Here is an 18,681-nt window from a genome sequence, read left to right on the forward strand (position 1 = left end):
CGGCGGCCAGGTCACGTTCCCAAACACGAGCGAGGCGTAGCTTGTGAATCGTGTAGTTCTTTTTGTATCAGGTTTCACTGACAAACTGGAAGGGTAGTTAGTTAACGGGAGGGCGAACTGTTTGGAAGTTACAAAGAGTGTCGTCCCTGAGTTGGTTGAGCTTCGGGACTGAGTCACAGACTAGCCACCCGGTTCCGGGATTTGAGCTGCTCTCGCGACCCCTCCCTCGGGCCCCCCCGGACTGACGACCATCCCCATCGTTGACCGCAGACGCTGGCCTACGGGGACATGAACCACGAGTGGATCGGCAATGAGTGGCTGCCCAGCCTGGGCCTCCCGCAGTACCGCAGCTACTTCATGGAGTGCCTGGTGGACGCGCGCATGCTGGACCACCTGACCAAGAAGGACCTGCGTGGCCAGCTCAAGATGGTGGACAGCTTCCACCGGTGCGCCCGGCCGCCGCCCCACGCGCAGCGGGGCCTGTGGGCTGTTGCCGCGTCTGGTGGTTTGTAACGGTCGCCGTTACGTTTGTGTCGCACAGAAACAGCTTCCAGTGCGGGATCATGTGCCTGCGGAGGTTAAACTACGACCGGAAGGAACTGGAGAGGAGAAGGGAAGAGAGCCAGAACGAGACAAAAGGTAGCGCTGCGTCTCACTGACCCAGCGTCGCTGCTCCCCGGGGGTCTCGGCCCCCACCGTTTCCTGGTTCAAACCCAATCGGGAAAGGCCCTGAGTGGAGGGGGCGTCGTTCGGGGCTGGGCCTCAGGCGTGGGCCCGCAGCTCGCCTGCGGTGCCGCGCCAGCCTCAGACCCGGGGACCGAAGCACAGAACCCAGCAGGGGCCATGCGATCTGGGTGGAGGGAGCGGCCCCTCCGCGGGGCTGCAGGGCAGCATGGGGGGAGACAGAGGCATTTCCCGAGGGAAGTGGGTGGGGAGGGTCGGGGAGGGCGGGGAGGGGAGACCAGGGCGCCCCTCCGTTTGGGTTCGTGTGTTTGCTCCTCATCACAGCCCCGTAGGGCGGCTGTCGCCCCCGGCCCTTCCTGAGAGAGAAGTGGGGGTGAGAGTGGGTTGGGGGCATGGCGTGGAAGGGGCGGTCCGGCCGTGTGTGAGGTCAGGCGGACCCCAAGCACAGCCGTGAGCTGGCGTTCACACTGGGCGTGTCGTGCTTCCGGAAAAGGCTTCGGCGACCAAGTTGGGGAGCCTGTCTCCCTGTTCTCTCTGCCCACCCGCCCCGTTTGTGCAGTCGACGAAAGCTGTCCTTGGAAGCAATGGGCGATCGTCTCTGTGTGTCTTAGAGGGGTTTTAGAGTGACCTTAGTAATTTATCGTTTTGCCTAAGGTCCTCCCCCCAGATTCCTAGTATGCTGGCGAACACCCGTAAGCAGTCTCTCTTTTTAAAATGGGACGAGGGAAAAGGCTTCAGGACCCCAGAGGGGAGGCCTGTGTCGCCCTGTGCGTGTTGGGGCCGGCCCTGTGGGGACGGAGGAGGTCTGTCCGTGTCCCCCGTGAACCGGGTGGGCGCCCGCTGGGCGTGCAGGCCCTCGTCTCTCTGGGCGGCGTCCTCTCCCGGGAGCCGCCGCCTCCTCCGTCCTCTGGGCGCCAGACGCACACGGCAGCGCCCTCGGGCCCCTGAAGGCCGTGGGCGGAGGGGAGGCCCCCGAGCCTGGAGGCGGCCGCACTGTGCAGTGCGCGGCCGGGGCCTGAAGGGCCGCCTCCAGCGCAGGAGCCCTGGCCCCTGCGCTCCGGGGACGCGTGGTGCAGACGGACGGCCCCCGGGGGTCACGGTGCCGCTGTCCCCGCCCCGCAGACGTGCTCGTGTGGACCAACGACCGCGTGGTCCGCTGGGTGCTGTCCATCGGCCTGAAGGAGTACGCCAACAACCTCCTGGAGAGCGGGGTGCACGGCGCGCTCATAGCCTTGGACGAGACCTTCGACTTCAGCGTGCTGGCCCTGCTGCTGCAGATCCCCACGCAGAACACCCAGGTGACGCCCTCGGGGGCCCCCACCCCCAGGCCCTGGCTCTCGGGGCCGAGGCGCCGCCCCAGGGGATTCGCATGGGCGTGGAGCGGACCGGCTCCGCAGACAGCCCCTCGTCGTCGGGCCTCCCGTGCCCGGCCCGGCACAACCCCTCGGACCAGCAGGGCCGGGTGCCCGTTGTCTGTGTCAGCCCCTCTCCGGCCCCCAGGGCAGGCATGAGAGTCTCGTGATAATGGGCGACGGGACCCGTGCCGCTCCCCACGCGCACCGGCGCTGTCGGCCCGGCTCTCCCGTGGGAGGGGGCTGCTCCTGGACTCCAGTGTTCGGACTCGCGGGCCCACCTCAGCATCGGGAGGGGTCCTCCTCGGCAGGAGATGGTGTGTCCCTCGCTCTCGCCCGTCCGCCCTGCGCCCCCTGCCCGTGGACCGCACGTCAGAGCCCTGGCCCGGAGCGCGCACAGCCCCTCACAGGGCCACCCGGGTCCTGGTCCGCAGAGTGGGGGCGACGCCTGGACGTCCCGCGGGTCAGGCTGGAGCCGGGGGTGTTCTGTGGTTGCAGGCCCGTGCCGTCCTGGAAAGAGAGTTCAACAACCTCCTGGTCCTGGGGACCGACCGGCGGCTCACCGAGGTGAGTCTGCAGCCCCACGACGCCACCGGAGTGCTCCCGCCCTGCCCGCCCCTGCGTTGTCCCTGTTCCCTGTCCCCACGGGAGCCGCTGCGGGGCGGGGCGGCCCTCCCGACAACTCGGGGTGGCTTCTCTTGTGCCGGCCGGGCTCGGGTCTTGAAATTTCTTTAGCAAATAAGCTGTTAAGGAAGCATTTTCAGTAAGACAGGTTTGTTTTTGTGGTTTTTTTTTATTTTTGCTGTTTAACTTTTGATGCCCCTGAAAAATGTTTTTCACAAAACATTGGTTGTGGCCTGAGAACAGAGTCCTGTCTCGGTTACGTGTTGGGGACAGCGGGCTGTCCTGTCCCCGTGTGGGGCCCTGAGCGGTGGCGGCCGTCGCAGGAGCCCACGTGGAGACCCGAATCGCCCGCGAGTCCCCGGCGCCCTGCTGTGCTGCCGCTCGCCGTCTCCTGGTCGGCTGTGAGGGAGGGGTGCGTGGGAAGTGCCGCGGGCTCTGTCCCGGCACCGGGCGGCCGTCCACGGCTGGGCACTGCTTGTGCGGCAGTCACGCCGCCTCCTCGCGCAGTGAGGGGGGCTCTTGCCAGACGGGGAGTGAGGCGCGGTGACGGAGTGGAGGAGGGTGCCCCACGGCAGAGCCCCCACGGAGTCCGGAGGTCACGGGGGCGTTAGGGCAGGCTGACAGACAAGTGACCGAAAAGTGGCCGTGAGTCTGGCCGTCAGCGAAGGGCTGGTAACCCGACCGTCCCTTCCTGTCCTTGGTCACGCGGTCTCTCGGCCTCTGCCCCCCGGTGTTCCAGGAGGACGACAAAGCCTTCAGGAGGGCCCCTTCCTGGAGGAAGAAGTTCAGACCAAAGGACGTGCGCGGCTTGGCAGCCGGCTCGGCGGAGACTCTGCCCGCGAACTTCCGGGTCCCCTCCTCCCTGTCCTCGCCCTCCATGCAGCCAAAGAAGATGCAGCTGGACGGTAGGTGGGCCGCGCACCCCGGTGGCGCCTTGCGGCACGACCTGGAATGACCTGCTAACACGTCACGAGGCGTCTGAGTACTCTTGCATGCTTGGGCTTAAATGCCTTGAAACTAACCCTAACACCTGTTTAGAAAAGTTAACGATCATAGGGGGTTAAAGTTCCCGTCTGGTGAAACATTCCTATCCTTCCGACTGATGCAGCCGCACTGCATGTCCTCGGCGCACCCAGTGGCCCTGGCCCCCGGGGAGCTCACACAGGTCCTCCCCCGACCGGGGCGGGGCGCCAGGCCCCGGGGGCAGCGCAGCACACCCCTCCGGGAGCTCCGCCCAGCCCCGGCCCCGCTGTGACCCCCGTCACCCCCACGTCACTCTGTCGTGGACGGGGAAGGGCAGAGAGGAGCACCGCGGCAGCCCCGGCGGTCGTCCCTGAGCAGCGGCCCGGCCTGCGGCCTCAGGCAGCTCGGTGCTTCGGGGACGGCGTCAGTGGCGAGCTGGCTGCGGTTTACCTGCAGGCCTCTCGGCTCTGGCCGCCCCCACTCGGTGGCAGGCAGGGTCCCGCTCTGCCACTTCGGGGTGCCGGCCTGGAGCAGGGCTGTCCCGTCCCACTCCTGAGACGTGCCCGGCCCGGCATGGCCCCTGGGGTCGCGTGCCGGCCACAGGGGACTCCGCGCCCGGGAGCAGGCTGGAGAAGGCCACAAGTGGCCCCGGTGGGGTCCTGCCGCGTGTCGCGGCATCGGCCCCTCCCGTGAGCGGGTCGGAGGGTCGGCCTCGCTTGTCCGCGGGAACGTAGAGAAGAGCACGTGTCCGTGGAGCCCGTGTGGCCCCGGACGCCTGCGACGAGGGCCCAAGGGCAGCGGCTCACGCAGAAGCGGCGTCTCTGGCAGGCAGAGCTCAGCGACGCACTTGACGCGGGGACGCGGCGGCTCGTTAAAAAGCCACTGTCCCTGTTGAGGGGCAGCGGCGGCGCTCACCCCTCGGGAGTGTCGTCCGTAACTGAGCCTGAGCCTGAGCCTTCCACTCGGTCTGCTCGCGTCGCCGCGTCCCGCCCTCCTCGCCACAGCCCCGCCCCCGCTCGGTCTCCCCGGCAGTGCTGGGAGTTGGGTGGAGGGCGGCTGCAGCGTTTCCACAGTCCCGGTCAGTGTGGTTCCGTGGGTGGGAGCGCCGTCCCGTGGCTGACAGGGTGCAGGTTGGCCCCTGGCCATGGCGCACGCCCAGACCGTGGGCTTTGTCGCCCTGCGGGGCGCACAGAGGCCAGCCGGTCAGTGCTCCCGTCTCGCCCCCGTCTCTGTCTCTCCCTCTATCTCCCCCTCCTCCTCTCCCCCGTGCTCTCGGAGAGCGAGGAGGCGCTCTTGGGCAGAGACAAGGATGTGCACGCATCCCTAGGGAAAGGTGTGGGGAGCGCGCTGTGTGGGGGTGCCCTCCTGCCCTGTCTGGGGACTGGGGCGTGAGCCTGGTGAAGCGGACGGCGTCCGTGGCTTTTAAATAAGGGGGTGCGGCGTGAATGCAGCAGGCCGCCCGGCTCCTGGGGCTGGAGGGGGCCAGAGGGCTGACCCCCCCCACCAGCAGCCCCAGCCGTCTCAACGTGCTTTCCAGACACACGGCAGAGCGCCGGTGAGGGGGGTGTTCCCCCGTGCTCAGCATGTGTGGCTGGGGGCCCCCCCCCCGCCCCCGCCCCAGCTTCCCCGTGTGGCCCCCAGGGAGTCCTGGGCCGCGGCTCAGCCTGTCAGTCGGGGAGCGCGCTGTCTCCCCTAGAAACTGGGACTGGGCTTCGGTCTCCCCAGATTCGCTATTGTTCTCTAGTCCTCGCCCCAAAACTTCAGCCCAGGGGCCCCTTAGCCTGCCCACAGGGCCTCCCGGGGAGAGCAGGTGTGGAAGGGGGCTGGGTGGGGTCCCTCCTCCTCCCTCCCGACCGTGCTCGCGCCACCCCTGGGTCCGACAGAGTCCGTGCGTGAGGCTGAGAGGAGGGCCCAGTTGCTCTGCTCCCCCCAACAGTCCCCAGGAGACCAGGCCACCACGATGAGCAGCTGTCACTCGCAGAGATGCACGCGGTGACACTGTCTTACATCTTGGGGCGCCTAGTGGCTCCTTCGGAATTAACTGGTGTGACGTCCAGGGCTGCACGGGAGGCGAAGCGCCATGTAGGGACGCTGTGCTTGGTGACACGGGGTGCTCTTTCTCCGGCCTGCCCCGCCCCGCTCCGAGGCACCCCGGAGCCCTCGGCGGGTGCTGCTGTGGGTGTGCGTGCGTGTGCCCGGGCCTCGTGCGGCGGCCGTACTAACTGCATGCTGTGTTTGCACGCTCCCCCCGCGGGTGTCGCAGCAGGCAGTGTGTCGGGGACGCAGCGGCTGGACTCCGCGACGGTCAGGACCTACTCCTGCTGAGGCCCTGCGGGTGAGTAGGGCGTGGTGCCGCCCCACGGCCGTGTGGGGCCTGGCGCGGCGGCCAGGCGGCGCTGCTGGCCTCTTTTCCTCCAGGGAGCCGAGACACGCAGACTCGCGGGCCGCTGCGCACCCGCTGCGGTGACTCCGGTGTCGTGTGCTCGCAGGCCACCGGAGAGGCCCACGTGTCCTCGTTCTCCGAGGGGCAGAGTGCGCTCCCTCTTGGTCTTCGCACCGGGACCGCTGGCTCCGTTCCCGCGCCTGCCGGTGTCCTCTGGGGGCGGGGGAGCACCAGGCTGCGGTCACTGGGCACTGGGACACGGGGTGGGGGGTGAGCCCAGCCCGAGCCCGCCGCCCTGAGGGCCAGAAGGGCGCTGCTCCGGGCTGCCCTCCTGTCACAGCCGGAGCAGTGGGTTGGACTTGTCTTTTTTTTTAATTGGCGACTTTTAGACAAAACGAACTCAGTCAGGGAACATTGTCGTTGATGTGCAGCTCTTGCTGTTCTGTGAGCCTGCTCGGAGGCTGTGACGGCAGCACCAGCGGCGGCAGCCTGCGTGCTGGGGTGGGGCGCTGGGGGCACTGCGCTCCTCCCGGGGGCGGGTGGGCTCACGCGCTCCCTGTTCTCTTCCAGTGTACCCACACTACTTCTACCGGTGACGCCGGGCCGGCGCCCCAGCGCTCCGCGGACCTGCAGCCTGCTCACACTCGTTACATGGACCCTGAGATATTTTATTACAGAGTTTTTAACTAGTGAGAAATTCACGACTCCCCTAAAGAAAATATTTTAGAATTTAATGTTTCTTATATTTATGTAAACTTATGCCTTCATTTATATAGTTACTTACTTTTTCATGTATATCCAGGCTATAAATATCCTTTCAGATCAATCCATGTTCCTACGTCTAATTTTAGTCTTTCCGACGAATGTACTGTAATGCTTGTATGTATAAATCCTATGGACAAATATAGGGCTTTTGTAAATTATGCATTTATTGTAATTATTATTGTGTAATTTTTTTAATAATAAACCGCGCCAGAGCGAAGGGTTTCACCACGTTTGTAAAGTCACCCCGACCCAGTGCATTGTCCTTTGGGAGCGCAGCCTCACTGCCCGGCTGTCACCCTGAGGCGCGCGGCCCTGGTTCCCGGCAGCCCCAGCGACCTGTGCTCCGAGACTGACCTCACGGTCCTCTCCGTCGGGGGTGCTCTCCCCGCAGCGAGACCACACCTGGTGCCAGAGACCAGCCTCCCCTCTGGACTGTGGACGCGCCACCAGGACACCAGGCCCATCCCCAGGCCCGGCCCACTGCCCCGAGGCCCGTCTCTGCAGCCCGGCGGGGCCCGTGGCGGGGCCCGGCTGAAGCCGCGAGCCGGGGCGGCGCTCAGCCAGAGGAGAAGCAGCAGGCGGGGGAGCCTGCGGCCTCCGAGCTCCCCCGAGACCCCCGCGCCAGGACCAGCCCTGGAGGGACGCGTGGTCAGCGCAGCGGCCTCGGGGCGCGGAGAGGACTCACGAGATCCCGAGAAAAAATAAAGGCCTTACTTTTCTTACGTCACCTTTTTACATGTGTTTGCAAACGTGTTCAAGGACGGACCCCGTCGTGTGTTTTTAGATTCTGTGATGCAGCCGTCTCGGGCGGTCCGAGCGGCCAGGGGCACTTTCCTCTCTGCGTGGTGAGTCGGACGGCCGGCGGGGCGGCGTGCGGACGGCGGCGCCTTCGTCCCCACGCAGCCACGGCGGGGACAGACGGACACGTGCCTTCGCATGCGCGTCCCGCTGCCGGGGCTTGTGCGATTCACCGCCACCTCTGTTTTTCTGTGACCCTTTTGTGAACTCCTGATTCTGTAACCAAGCGTGTACAGCCTACTCTCGAACCCTTTTTATCACAGTGTTATTTATTGCTGTCCCTCAATAAAGTGCTCAGGAGTTTCCCACTGCCATTCAGCGGCCACAGCCAGCTGTCACCAGGCCTCGGGTGGCCACCCGCTCCAGGCTGGTGCTGGCGCCGACGCACAGGCGTCCTGTCCCCAGGAGGAGACCTCGCGACGGAAGCCAGTTGACGGGATAAGAAAGGTGGAGGGTGGAGGTAGTGTCAGTGTCGCCCACAGGAAGGCCCGGCGGCGGTCCCTGCCCCCGGCTCTGGAGGCCCAGAGGTGGCCCCTTCGGTCCTAGCGGGAGCCTGGCCCCGAACAGGCCCCCGTCCACAGACGGGCGGCCAAGGGCCGCTCTCGGTGGCCGGGAAGACTGGGGAGGGAGTGTCTGTGTGTTCTTCTCCGCTCCCCCGCACGGTCCCAGGGCGGCACCTGGGCTGCGTCCTTCCTTCCCGATGGGTGGCCCTGGGGACCAGGGAGCCTGCTGCCCTGACAGCGCAGAGCGGTTCCCCAGGCCCGCACCCGTGCAGCGTGGCAGCGGGGAGGGAGGGAGCACCCCCCGTGGCCCACCCCCACGGCAGGGCTGCAGGCTGGCTCCGAGTGGGGCGCCCGGCACCGTGGGTGGCAGGGTGGGCGGCTCGGAGGCTCCTGATGCTTTAGCCAACTGGGTGGTGTGTCCCCTCCCCCCCAGCTCATCTTCGGGTCTGGGGGTGCACAGAGCTGGTGGCTGACACTCCCTCCTCCAGGGGCTGTGTTGGGTGGGCACTGCTCTGGTCGCCTGGGTTCCACGCTCCCATCGTCCCCCCAGGGCTGCCGGACTCCCCTACCCAATGACGTGGGTCTGCTTTATGTACTGACACGTTCCGGCTTGTTCCTGCTGGGGCTCAGCCCCAAGTGAACCGAGTGCTTTCCTCTCTGGCCCCCGTGCTTGCCCTGGCTTCCGGTCCAACGCGGGGCATCTCCCGGTTCTCGGGGCCAGGGCAGGGGTGAGACTGACAGCCTCGGAGTGCTTCCGGCCTTGTCCCCTGGCTCTTGGCTTTGCCTGACCGACGCCGGGCCAGCCTGGGGTGTCCCACAGCTTCCAGAAACAAACATGCCATCAAACACACCCTCATTGCGTCACTACCATGCAGGCGCCTCCTAAAACTTGATTTCGTGATTCTGCTTACACTTTGAAGAAGTCCATTGAGAAAAATCCGAAGTCCGGGGCCTGCAGGGAGCAGGGCGAGGACAGCCCTCGAGCTGGTGCAGTGACGCTGCGGTTGCCTCTCCTGCCGTGAAAGCCCTTGTTCAGGCTCCTCAGCCACAGGGTTGCTGTCCTAAGGGTTCTCAGCTCCAAGTTTGCATCATCCCTCTTAAGGAAATTACGGGGTTCGGGTCCTGTTCTTTGGCCTCTGCTCCCTAAGTCCAGGGAGCCTGGGTCCCCATGTCCTTGGCAGACAGGAGGGCAGAGGCCCGCCTGTGACTTTTGCTGCTGTTGGGACTACCGACACATGGGTGTCTGACCCATGTTTCCCTAGCTGAACTCGGTGAGACTGAGCAGCCGGTGACTTTGCTCTGTTGTGTCCTTGACCCTGTGCACCGTTGCAAGGCCCGTTGTCAGCATGCCTGGCCCGCCCGCCACAGTCGCATGCCACTGTGGGGAGAAGGCAGGGTCGGCTCCCCCTGCAGCTCTGGGGAGGGGCCGTCTGTGCCTTTCTCCAGCTTCAGACGGTGGCTCCGTGCCTGCAGTCTCTGCCCCTGTCTTCGTGGGGTCTGTCCGTGTGTCTTGTCTTTTGTCTCATACAGGAGCACCTGGCATTGGGCCACCCAGGCCATCCGGGACAGTCGCATCTCAATGTCTTTAATTGCATCTGCAAAGACCCCTTTCCAAATAAAGTCACATCCCTGGTTCCACGGATTTGGATGGGGACATCTTTGGGGGGCCAGCATTCAGGCCACTCTACTGTCACGCTCTTCTTCTGGAGACGCCAGGCGGGTAGAAGAGGCCCTGTCTCCAAGGGACCCACCCTCTCCTGGAAGCAGGACACCCAATGTCACGCGAAGGGCACTGAGCCCAGGACAGGGAGGCAACCAACGAGATCTTGCACCAGGCGTGGCCCGGGCCTGTCTGCAGTGCCGCCGTGGGGTGGGGCAGAAGGCCACCCAGGAGAAAGCGGAGGATGCTTTAGAGTGAAATGCTCCTTGGCGGGTGACAGGCTTGGTTTCGGGAACAGTTGGTCACACGTGAGTGTGCAGAGCATCACTGGCTGGCGGTGTCCGTGCGGGGCTGCTGGGCTAGGAAGCAACCTCGCAATCACTCAGTGAACGCCCAGTCCTCTGAGGGCCGCGGAGACGGGTGAGACAGGAGGAAGCTGATTCTGCCCAGCGAGGCTGCTCCAGAATGTCCCCTGTGCCCGCAAAGTGTGCTGGAGGCCGCGGGGCAGCGGGGAGCATTGGCTTTGGGGAGGCCTGCGCCCCAGCCTGGGGGCTGAGGGCTTTGCTCTTGCACGGTGGACAGCACGTTCGCCATGAAGAGTGGCCGGCATCGGGCGCAGTGGGGCAAGTCCGCCCTGTGCACGGGCGCCCGCCAGATACACGGTCTGGCCCTCGGTCGTCTGCAGCGGACAGAACACAGTCCTGTACTCTCCACGAGGGACACGTGACTTCCCAGCTTAACACTCTGTCGTCCTTGTCCTCGGGTAAGACTAAGTGTTCTCATTAATTTAAATGAAAGCAACGTTTTTAATGAAAAAATAAATTATGTTTTTAATGAATTGAAATCGCTGTAACTGGAATTGCAGCCTGGCACGACCGATAGGGCGGAAGGACGCAATCGTGGATCCGCCAACAGAGTGGCGACGCGCGCACCACGTGACGTGAGACGCCAGGGCCCCGCCCTGCGCCTGCGGGGTGGGGCGGGGCCTCCCGGCGGGGCGGGGCTTCCCCCGTCCAGGCAGGGCAGTTTTCCCGGTTCTCTCTGCTGGCTTCCTGATGCTGTCAATCACGCTGATTGCGGCCTCTCCGTTCCTCCGCTTCGGCCACAGCCTGCAGGCTTCTCCGTGGTGGACAGTTTTAGCATTCCTGCCCCTCCGTCTCCCTCTCCCAACCTCCCAGCAGGGAAGTCAATGTTGTCAGTTAAATAAACCCACGCCCGCCGCTTCCTGGGGAAGGCCGTGGACAGTGCGCTGATGGGCCCAGGCGACCACTATGGCCACGACAGAAAGGGCATGCGCATGGGGAACTGTGGGACGAAGCCACCTCTGGGATTTGCTTTGTCTTTCTTGTTTTCATCCCCACCCAAGGTCGTGCTCGTTGATTTTAGAGAGAAGGGAAGAGAAACATCCATATGAGAGAGAAACATCCATTGGTTGTCTCTCGCATGCGCCGGGACAGGGGACCAAACCTATAACCAAGGCATGTGCCCTGATCGGGACTCGAACCCGCGACCTTTTGGGTTATGGGACAACACTCTAACCAACTGAACCACAATGGCCAGGGCTGGGATTTGCTTTAAAGTAACCGGTCAGGCCCAGGCTGGTGTGGCTCCGTGGACCGAGCGCTGGCCTGCAAACCAAAGGGCACAGGCCTGGGCCGTGGGTTGTCCCTGCTGGGGGGCGTGTGACAGGCAACCACACACCGACGTTTCTCTCCCTCTCTTTCTCCCTCCCTTCTCCTCTCCCTAAAAATAAATTAAAAAAGAAAAAGAAAAAGCCACTCAGTCCAAGGTGCTCTGTTACAGGAGCCTGACCTGCCCACGTACCGGAGGCGAGGTCACGGCTCATTCTGCCACAACAAAGCACCGCCACGTTCATTTCTTCACAGTCCCGGGGGCTGGACCTTCCAAGGTCAAGGCGTGGACAGGGCCAGTTCCTCCTGAGGCCGCTGCTCCCAGCTCGCAGACGGCCGTCTTCTCCCTCATGTGTCCTCACGTGCCCTTTCTTCTGTCTGGACACACCCCTGCCGCTCTTCCTCTTCTCACAAGGATGCCCAGTGCTGTGGGACCAGGGCCCCACCCTCACAACCCGACTTCGCCCTGATGACCTCTGCGAAGGCCTCGGCTCCACTCCACACACAGCCACGTCCTGAGACAGTGCATGACCGGGACTGTTACCATAACGACCCACGACAAGCTGTTGGAAACACTGTCCACTGCATTGCAGGCTGACGGTTACTTTCCCTCCTCACATCAGTGACCCTGGTCCACTGTCTTCTGGTGGCCTGTGGGCGGAAGGCAGGTCTGCAGCTAATTGTAGCTAATTGTCCTTTTTTTTTCTCTCAGCTCAAGTTTAATAGGAACCACACAAAAAATGGCGATGCCCCACGACTGTGCACGCCAGTGGCCTGCTTCGTACGTTCAGGTCATTTCCTCCAGAAGAAGAAAGGCTGGCCTCCCCAGACCCTGCAGCAAAGGCCTGTTTGGTCCCAGACCCCATCTGGCCTAAATCTAAGATCCTGTGCTTTAAGCGTGACAATAGTAAAAGACAGGCTTTGTTCTCATGGCTGTACACTGTCTCCATGACCCTCTAACAGCCCGGTGCTCACTTCTGCTCGGAGAAATATTCCTTGCTCTTCTGGGCGTCGGGCTCGGTGGTCCCACGGCCAGGTCCCCCGCCAGCTGGGCACGCTTCCCCGTGTTTGTCAGGAACTGGACAGCCGGAGCTCGTCTCCGAGTCTCACCGTCCACAGAGCGGCCAACAAGAGGGTGGTTTACCGTGATCTGGCGAAGGATACCCTTTTCATCAGCGATAAAGAAGCCCCTGAATGAGATGCCTTTGTCAGCCTTGAAGACTCCCCCCTAGTCATGAGCATGGGGCCCTGGGGTCTGACACTGAGGGAGTGTTCATGGGTCCCAGTCCTCCTTGTTTCCTGGGTGTGCTGACCCGTGCCGGGTGCCGGAAGTGCGGATCCACAGCAGCACCACCCACTGGGCAGCGGAGTTTCTTAGATTCTCCCACCCTGTCACTGAAAGCAGGGATCTCCAAGGGCACACCAAGGTCGAGTCAGTGGGGTAGGAAAGGAACACCACCTATGTTCCTCTGCAGCCAGAGGGGCTGCTGTCTTTGAACGGACCATGTGGCATCACAGCTGGAGCTCTGAAGGTGGGGGCAGGGTGCCCGATGGCAGCATTTCCTGGAGACATCTCGCTGTCGGCGGTGCCAAGACGCAAACACCGCAAGAAGCAGGTCAGGAAGGAGACTCACGAAGCCTAATTGTCCTTCCGAAAACCATCTGTCTTTTCCTGCTGGGGGCTTATTGTTTTAATATACTTTATTGATCATGCTATTACAGTTATCCCATCTCCCCCCTTCACTCCCCTCCACCCTGCACACCCCCTCCCACCCACATCCCCCCCCCCCTTAGATCATGTCCATGGGTCGCACGTATAAGTTTTTTGGCTTCTACATTTCCTATACTATTCTTACCTCCCCCTGTCTATTTTCTACCTACCATTTGTGCTACTTATTCTCTGTACCTTTTCCCCCCTCTCTCCTCCTCCCACTCCCCTGCTGATAACCCTCCATGTGATCTCCATTTCTGTGGTTCTGTTCGTGTTCTACTTGTTTGCTTAGTTTGCTTTTGTTTTTGTTTTAGGTGTGGTTGTTAATAATTGTGAGTTTGCTGTCATTTTACTGCTCATATTTTTTATCTTCTTTTTCTTAGATAAGTCCCTTTAACACTTCATATAGTAAGGGCTTGGTGATGATGAACTCCTTTAACTTGACCTTATCTGAGAAGCACTTTACCTGCCCTTCCATTCTAAATGACGGCTTTGCTGGATAGAGCAATCTGGGATGTAGGCCCTTGCCTTTCATGACTTGGAATATTTCTTTCCAGCCCCTTCTTGCCTGTAAGGTCTCTTTTGAGAAATCAGCTGACAGTCTGATGGGAACTCCTTTGTAGGTGACTGTCCCCTTATCTCTTGCTGCTTCTAGGATTCTCTCCTTCATTTTAATCTTGGGTAATGTAATGATGATGTGCCTTGGTGTGTGCTCCCTTGGGTCCAACTTCTTTGGGACTCTCTGAGCTTCCTGGACTTCCTGGAAGTCTATTTCCTTTGCCAGATTGGGGAAGCTCTCCTTCATTATGTGTTCAGATAACTTTTCCACTTGTTGCTCTTCCTCTTTTCCTTCCGGTACCCCTATAATTCCGATGCTGGAATGTTTAAAGATGTCCTGGAGGTTTCTAAGCCTCTCTTCATTTTTTTGAATTCTTGTTTCTTCATTCTGTTCTGGTTGGATGTTTCTTTCTTCCTTCTGGTCCACTCTGTTGATTTGAGTCCCAGTTTCCTTCCCATCACTGTTGGTTCCCTGTACATTTTCCTTTATTTCACTTAGCGTAGCCTTCATTTTTTCATCTAATTTGGGAGCAAATTCAACCAGTTCTGTGAGCAGCCTAATTACTAGTGTTCTGAACTCTGCATCTGATAGGTTAGCTATCTCTTCATCGCTTAGTTGTATTTTTTCTGGAGCTTTGATCTCTTCTTTCGTTTGGGCCATTTTGTTTGTCTTGACATGCCTGTTATGTATGAGGGGTGGAGCCTTAGGTGGTCACTCGGTAGGGGCAACCCACGTTGGTTCATTGTGACGCAGTCTGGATGACTGTGTCTTCTTGAACTCCATGGTTGTTGAACTTCCATACAGTTTGATTTTCTGTCAGTTCTGGTTGTGTTTTCTTTTTAAATTGTTGCTGTCCTTCTTTTGGTTGTGCGAGGAGGCACAGTGTGTCTACCTATGCCTCCATCCCAGCCCGAAGTCTCAATGGCTTATCTATTTACTTTTAGAGAAAGGGAGAGGAAGGGAGAGAGATATTGATGTGCGAGAGATACATAGATTGGTTGCCTCCCCTACACCCCCAACTGGGGACTTGGTTGACAACCCAGGCCTGTGCTCTTGTAACAGGGTGCAGCCAAGAGGGAGCCTCAAATAGGGATCTGTAATAAGGTCCAGAAGAGCCTGGAGATAATTGGCTCCACACCACAGGGCCACACCTGCCAGAATCTGGCAGCTGTAGCCAATTGTGAGAGGAGCCGGGAATGGGGCTGCAGAGGAAGATTGGCGCCGGGATTTAAACCGAGATGCGGCAGCCATTTGAGGGGGAGAACCCCACACCTTTAGCAGAGTGGAGACTCTCGTGGCCCTGAGGGAGAGAACCACGCGGCCTTGACGGAGTGGGGACTCCTGTGGTCCGGGGAGAGAGGACCACGTGCCTTTGCCAGAGTAGGGACCCCCGCAGCTTTAGGAGATACGGTACTCTGGACTGGGCAAAGGGGGAAGGAAGGAAGGACTGTATCTGTTTGTGGGTGCTTTAAGGGACTTCAGGATTTTTGGTGAAGACATTAGGCCCCTACTTTAAGTTTGTACAGCATTAAATAAACCTTTCCTTTCCTTTTCACAAATCTCTGGCATTGAGAGACGTCTTTCCCCTGGCGGCGGACATAACGGACCCGGGGCCTTCTTTCAATAATAGTATACCATCCCAGGCCCCCCTTGTTGTGTTCTGTAACACTCTGACTGGGAATCGAACTGACGATACTTTGGTTTGCAGGGAGGCACCCAATCCACTGGGCCACACCAGCCCGGGGATGGTTCTGGCAGGTTTTATGGCTCCTCGCTCCTTGGGAGTTTGCAGTGTCACTGGGATGTTTCCAGGTGCATTTTCGACCTCATTTGTCGTTCTGGGGAGAGGGGAGCACGTGTGGTCTGCACGCTGCCGTCTGCCCCTGTTCTCCTCCCTCGTGGCCTCAGGCCTGGTGTCTGCACTCCCATGCATCTCTGCTCTTGGAAGTCTGGACGGGGCTCTCGGCTGGTCTTCCACGTGACTTACAGGCTCTGCCCAATTTTTTTTTTTTTTTTTCTCTCTATTGCTTCGAATCTGTTTCTGACTCTGCGCTGTCCCCTGGCAGCGGCTTGCAAATCACCCATGTCCTCCTTAACCAAGTTCCTCCTTAAAACCACGTACATCGAGGGCAGACCTCATCTGTGGTTTTCCAGGTCAGTAACTACATTTTTCTTTTTGTAAATGTTTTATTTTTTTTTACTTTAGTGAGTGGGACGGGAGGGAGAAAGAGGGAGAGAAACACCAGTGTGAAAAGATCAATTAGTTACCTCTCGCACACCCCCAACTGGGGACCTGGCCTGCAACCCAGGGATGTGCCCTGGCTGGGAATCAAACTGGCGACCTTTCAGTTTTCAGGCCAGCGCTCAATCTGCTGAGCCTCGCCAGCCAGGGCAATAACCACATGTTTTGTATTGTATTAGCTCGGGCTGCCATAATGCAGTACCATGGACGAGGCGGCGTAAACAACGGATTTATTTCTCACGGTCTGGACGTTGAGGACCCCTAGATCAAGGGGCTGGCCAACCTGGCTCCCTCCTGAGGGCTGTTCTGGCCGCACACCGCTGCCTTCTCGCCGCGCCGGCCCCTGGAGGGGGCACCAGCTCCCCAGTGTTTCCACAAGGGTACAAATCCCAGCACCCAGGCCCCGCCCTCCCGCCCTCACCTGAACCTGATCACCACGCAGAGGCCCCGCCCCCCAAACTCTGGCACTAGAGCTTCAACAGATGAATGTGGGCGGGGGGGTGGGGGGGGGGACGTAATTCAGCCCAAACCACATGTGTGATTTTTAAAAAAAATTTTCATAATGTCTGATTTTGTTCATATTTTACCTTATTTTATAAAGGTTCCTTGTCAAAACATACACGGATTTTACAATCATACTTGTATTGTTGTCCTACAATCTAAAAGTCAACTTCCATAAATCGTGTTCTCACTGTCCACGGTATTGGCTTTTTAATTTAATATCAATTTTTAGAATTTGCTTTGGGATTGCAGACTCCTTTGAAGGCGGAGGTACCTGTTTTGCTCTCGCCTGTCCTCCACCTGGCACAGATGGCCAGGTGCTTGCCTGCGTGGGTCTTCCTGTCTCCGGGAGCTCACGTCCCATTGGGCCGAGTTGGAGCATATGCCCTGAGCCAATCAGCGCTAGAGGAATGCAGTGTGCTGATTGGCTGAGGCTCCGGGTTTCGCCTTGGGGTCTGAGGTAAGGCTCTGGCAAAGGTAGGACTGGAGGTAGGAGATTGAAAAGTGGGGCACCTGGGGGTGGGACTGAGTGAAGGCAGGTGCTCCGAATGACTGACCCCAGGCCACACGTGTGGGTCAGGGCTGGTGTTTCACCCACTCGCTGTGTGGCTTCGGGAGGGGCGCCCAGCCTCTCAGATAGCCTCTGTCTGCAGTTAGGTGTGGGGGCAATACCTTGCTGGGCTGCCTGCCTCCTGGGCTTTCTCCCCGTCAGCGCCAAGGAAGGGCCAGCCCTTGTTGGGCCCTGCTGCACGCCAGGCCCTGGGCTACTCCAACCACACGCGGCCCCCCAGGATGCGGGTGCTGGCTGCACGGAGGGGAACACCGAAGCAGGGAAGGGCGCTGCGGCTGTCCACTGTCACACACCTCTTAGGCGGTGGCTGGGGTTTGCCGTCAGGGCCTTTGCAAACCCGGCACCTGTTCCTGTCCCTGGCGGTGCCTGAAGGCTCCTATGGGAGGTGACGTGGAAAGGGAGGCTTCCTTGGTCCATGGAGCAGCCAGCTCGGGGACAGCGCACACCACCGCTGTCTGCAGCCACGACGAATGTGACCTGTTCCCGGTGCACACTCCATCCCCCCTCCACCTCTGTGCCTTGCAAGAGGACCCCTGCCCTGCCTTCTCTCCTTGTCCCACTGGGCTCAGCGCCCCAGCTGGAAAACCCTCTCTCCAGCAGGACTTCTGGGACCTCACCCTAAGGTGCCACAGGCCCCTCCAAGGGACCATGCCCCAAACTCTAACTCTCTCCCCTCCATCTGAGTGCCACCCCCAGGTCCTTGTCTGTGCATCTGCTCAGATGCTGGGACCATCCTTTTGGGAGGCAACATGTCAGACTTTAGGATGGTAAGTGATTTCTGGGCACTCTTTCCGCAGAACCCTGGGCCTCTGCTAATCAGTGGCTCCCCCCCCCCCCCCCCGGAGGTGTGCTTTTGTTTCTGCCTGGACTGATGCATACCTCCGTGGAGGCGCCGGTTAACCTGCAGCAGACAGACGGCAATGCAGAGAACTGGAGTCCCGGGGGATGCAAATCAGCTGTGTCCAGTGTGATGGGATTGGCTCTCGCCCTGTGGATAGACCAGTTTTTGCAAGTTTGCTTCAGCATTCCTTGACTTCTCCTTTGAACGAGTTGTAACACCTTATTGCTTCGTTCATTAAGTTAAACAAATCTTTGACGTGTGTTCATTTTATATTTGCATGAAAATTGTGACTTCATCTTAAAAATGATCTTTTGACACCTGACATCTCCCCCACCCCACAACCCCAGTCCATTCTTTAAAATTTTTTTGTTTAAAGATTATTTATTTATTTATTTTAAAAAAAGATTTTATTTATTTATTTTTAGAGAGGGAAGGGAGGGAGATAGAGAGAGAGAGAGAGAGAGAGATATCAATGTTCGGTTGCTGGGAGTTATGGCCTGCAACCCAGGAATGTACCCTGGCTGGGAATCGAACCTGGGACACTTTGGTTCCCTGCCCGCGCTCAATCCACTGAGCTACGCCAGCCAGGGCTAAGATTATTTATTTTTTAAAGAGAGGGGAAGGGAGGGAGAAAGAGAGGAAGAGAAACATCAATGTGTGGTTGCCTTTCCTGCGCCCCCTACTGGGGACCCGGCCTGCAACTCAGGCCTGTGCCCTGACTGGGAATCAAACCGTCGACCCTTTGGTCTGCAGGCCAGCACTCAATCCACTGAGCCACACCAGCCAGGGCTAAAAAATTGTTTTATTGATTGATTTTTAGAGAGAGAGAGGAAGGCAGGTAGAGAGAGAGACACTGATTTGATGTTCCACTTACTGCAGATGCCTTCACTGGT

The 18,681-nt window shown here is 59.9% G+C and overlaps 1 protein-coding gene and 1 pseudogene across 8 annotated transcripts in view; one reads left to right on the forward strand and one right to left on the reverse strand.

Annotated features, from left to right (window-relative positions):
- Positions 1-6,990, forward strand: part of PPFIA1 (PTPRF interacting protein alpha 1) — a 51,789-nt gene extending 44,799 nt beyond the window's left edge. For 7 of the 8 annotated variants that reach the window (XM_036029825.1, XM_036029826.1, XM_036029828.1 and 4 more), the window contains 7 exons: positions 271-446; positions 542-639; positions 1,807-1,982; positions 2,535-2,603; positions 3,400-3,565; positions 5,887-5,958; positions 6,577-6,990. In XM_036029825.1, coding sequence (XP_035885718.1) covers positions 271-446; positions 542-639; positions 1,807-1,982; positions 2,535-2,603; positions 3,400-3,565; positions 5,887-5,948 — 747 coding nt within the window. In that variant the 3' untranslated portion in view covers positions 5,949-5,958; positions 6,577-6,990. The remainder of the gene's footprint in view (positions 1-270; positions 447-541; positions 640-1,806; positions 1,983-2,534; positions 2,604-3,399; positions 3,566-5,886; positions 5,959-6,576) is intronic. The other variant, XM_036029831.1, reaches the window with a different exon arrangement.
- Positions 6,991-12,334: 5,344 nt separating this feature from the next.
- On the reverse strand, positions 12,335-12,936 carry LOC114490000 (annotated as a pseudogene).
- Positions 12,937-18,681: the final 5,745 nt, after the last annotated feature.

Source organism: Phyllostomus discolor, chromosome 6 (assembly GCF_004126475.2).
Source record: "Phyllostomus discolor isolate MPI-MPIP mPhyDis1 chromosome 6, mPhyDis1.pri.v3, whole genome shotgun sequence".
Taxonomy (NCBI): Eukaryota; Metazoa; Chordata; class Mammalia; order Chiroptera; family Phyllostomidae; genus Phyllostomus; species Phyllostomus discolor.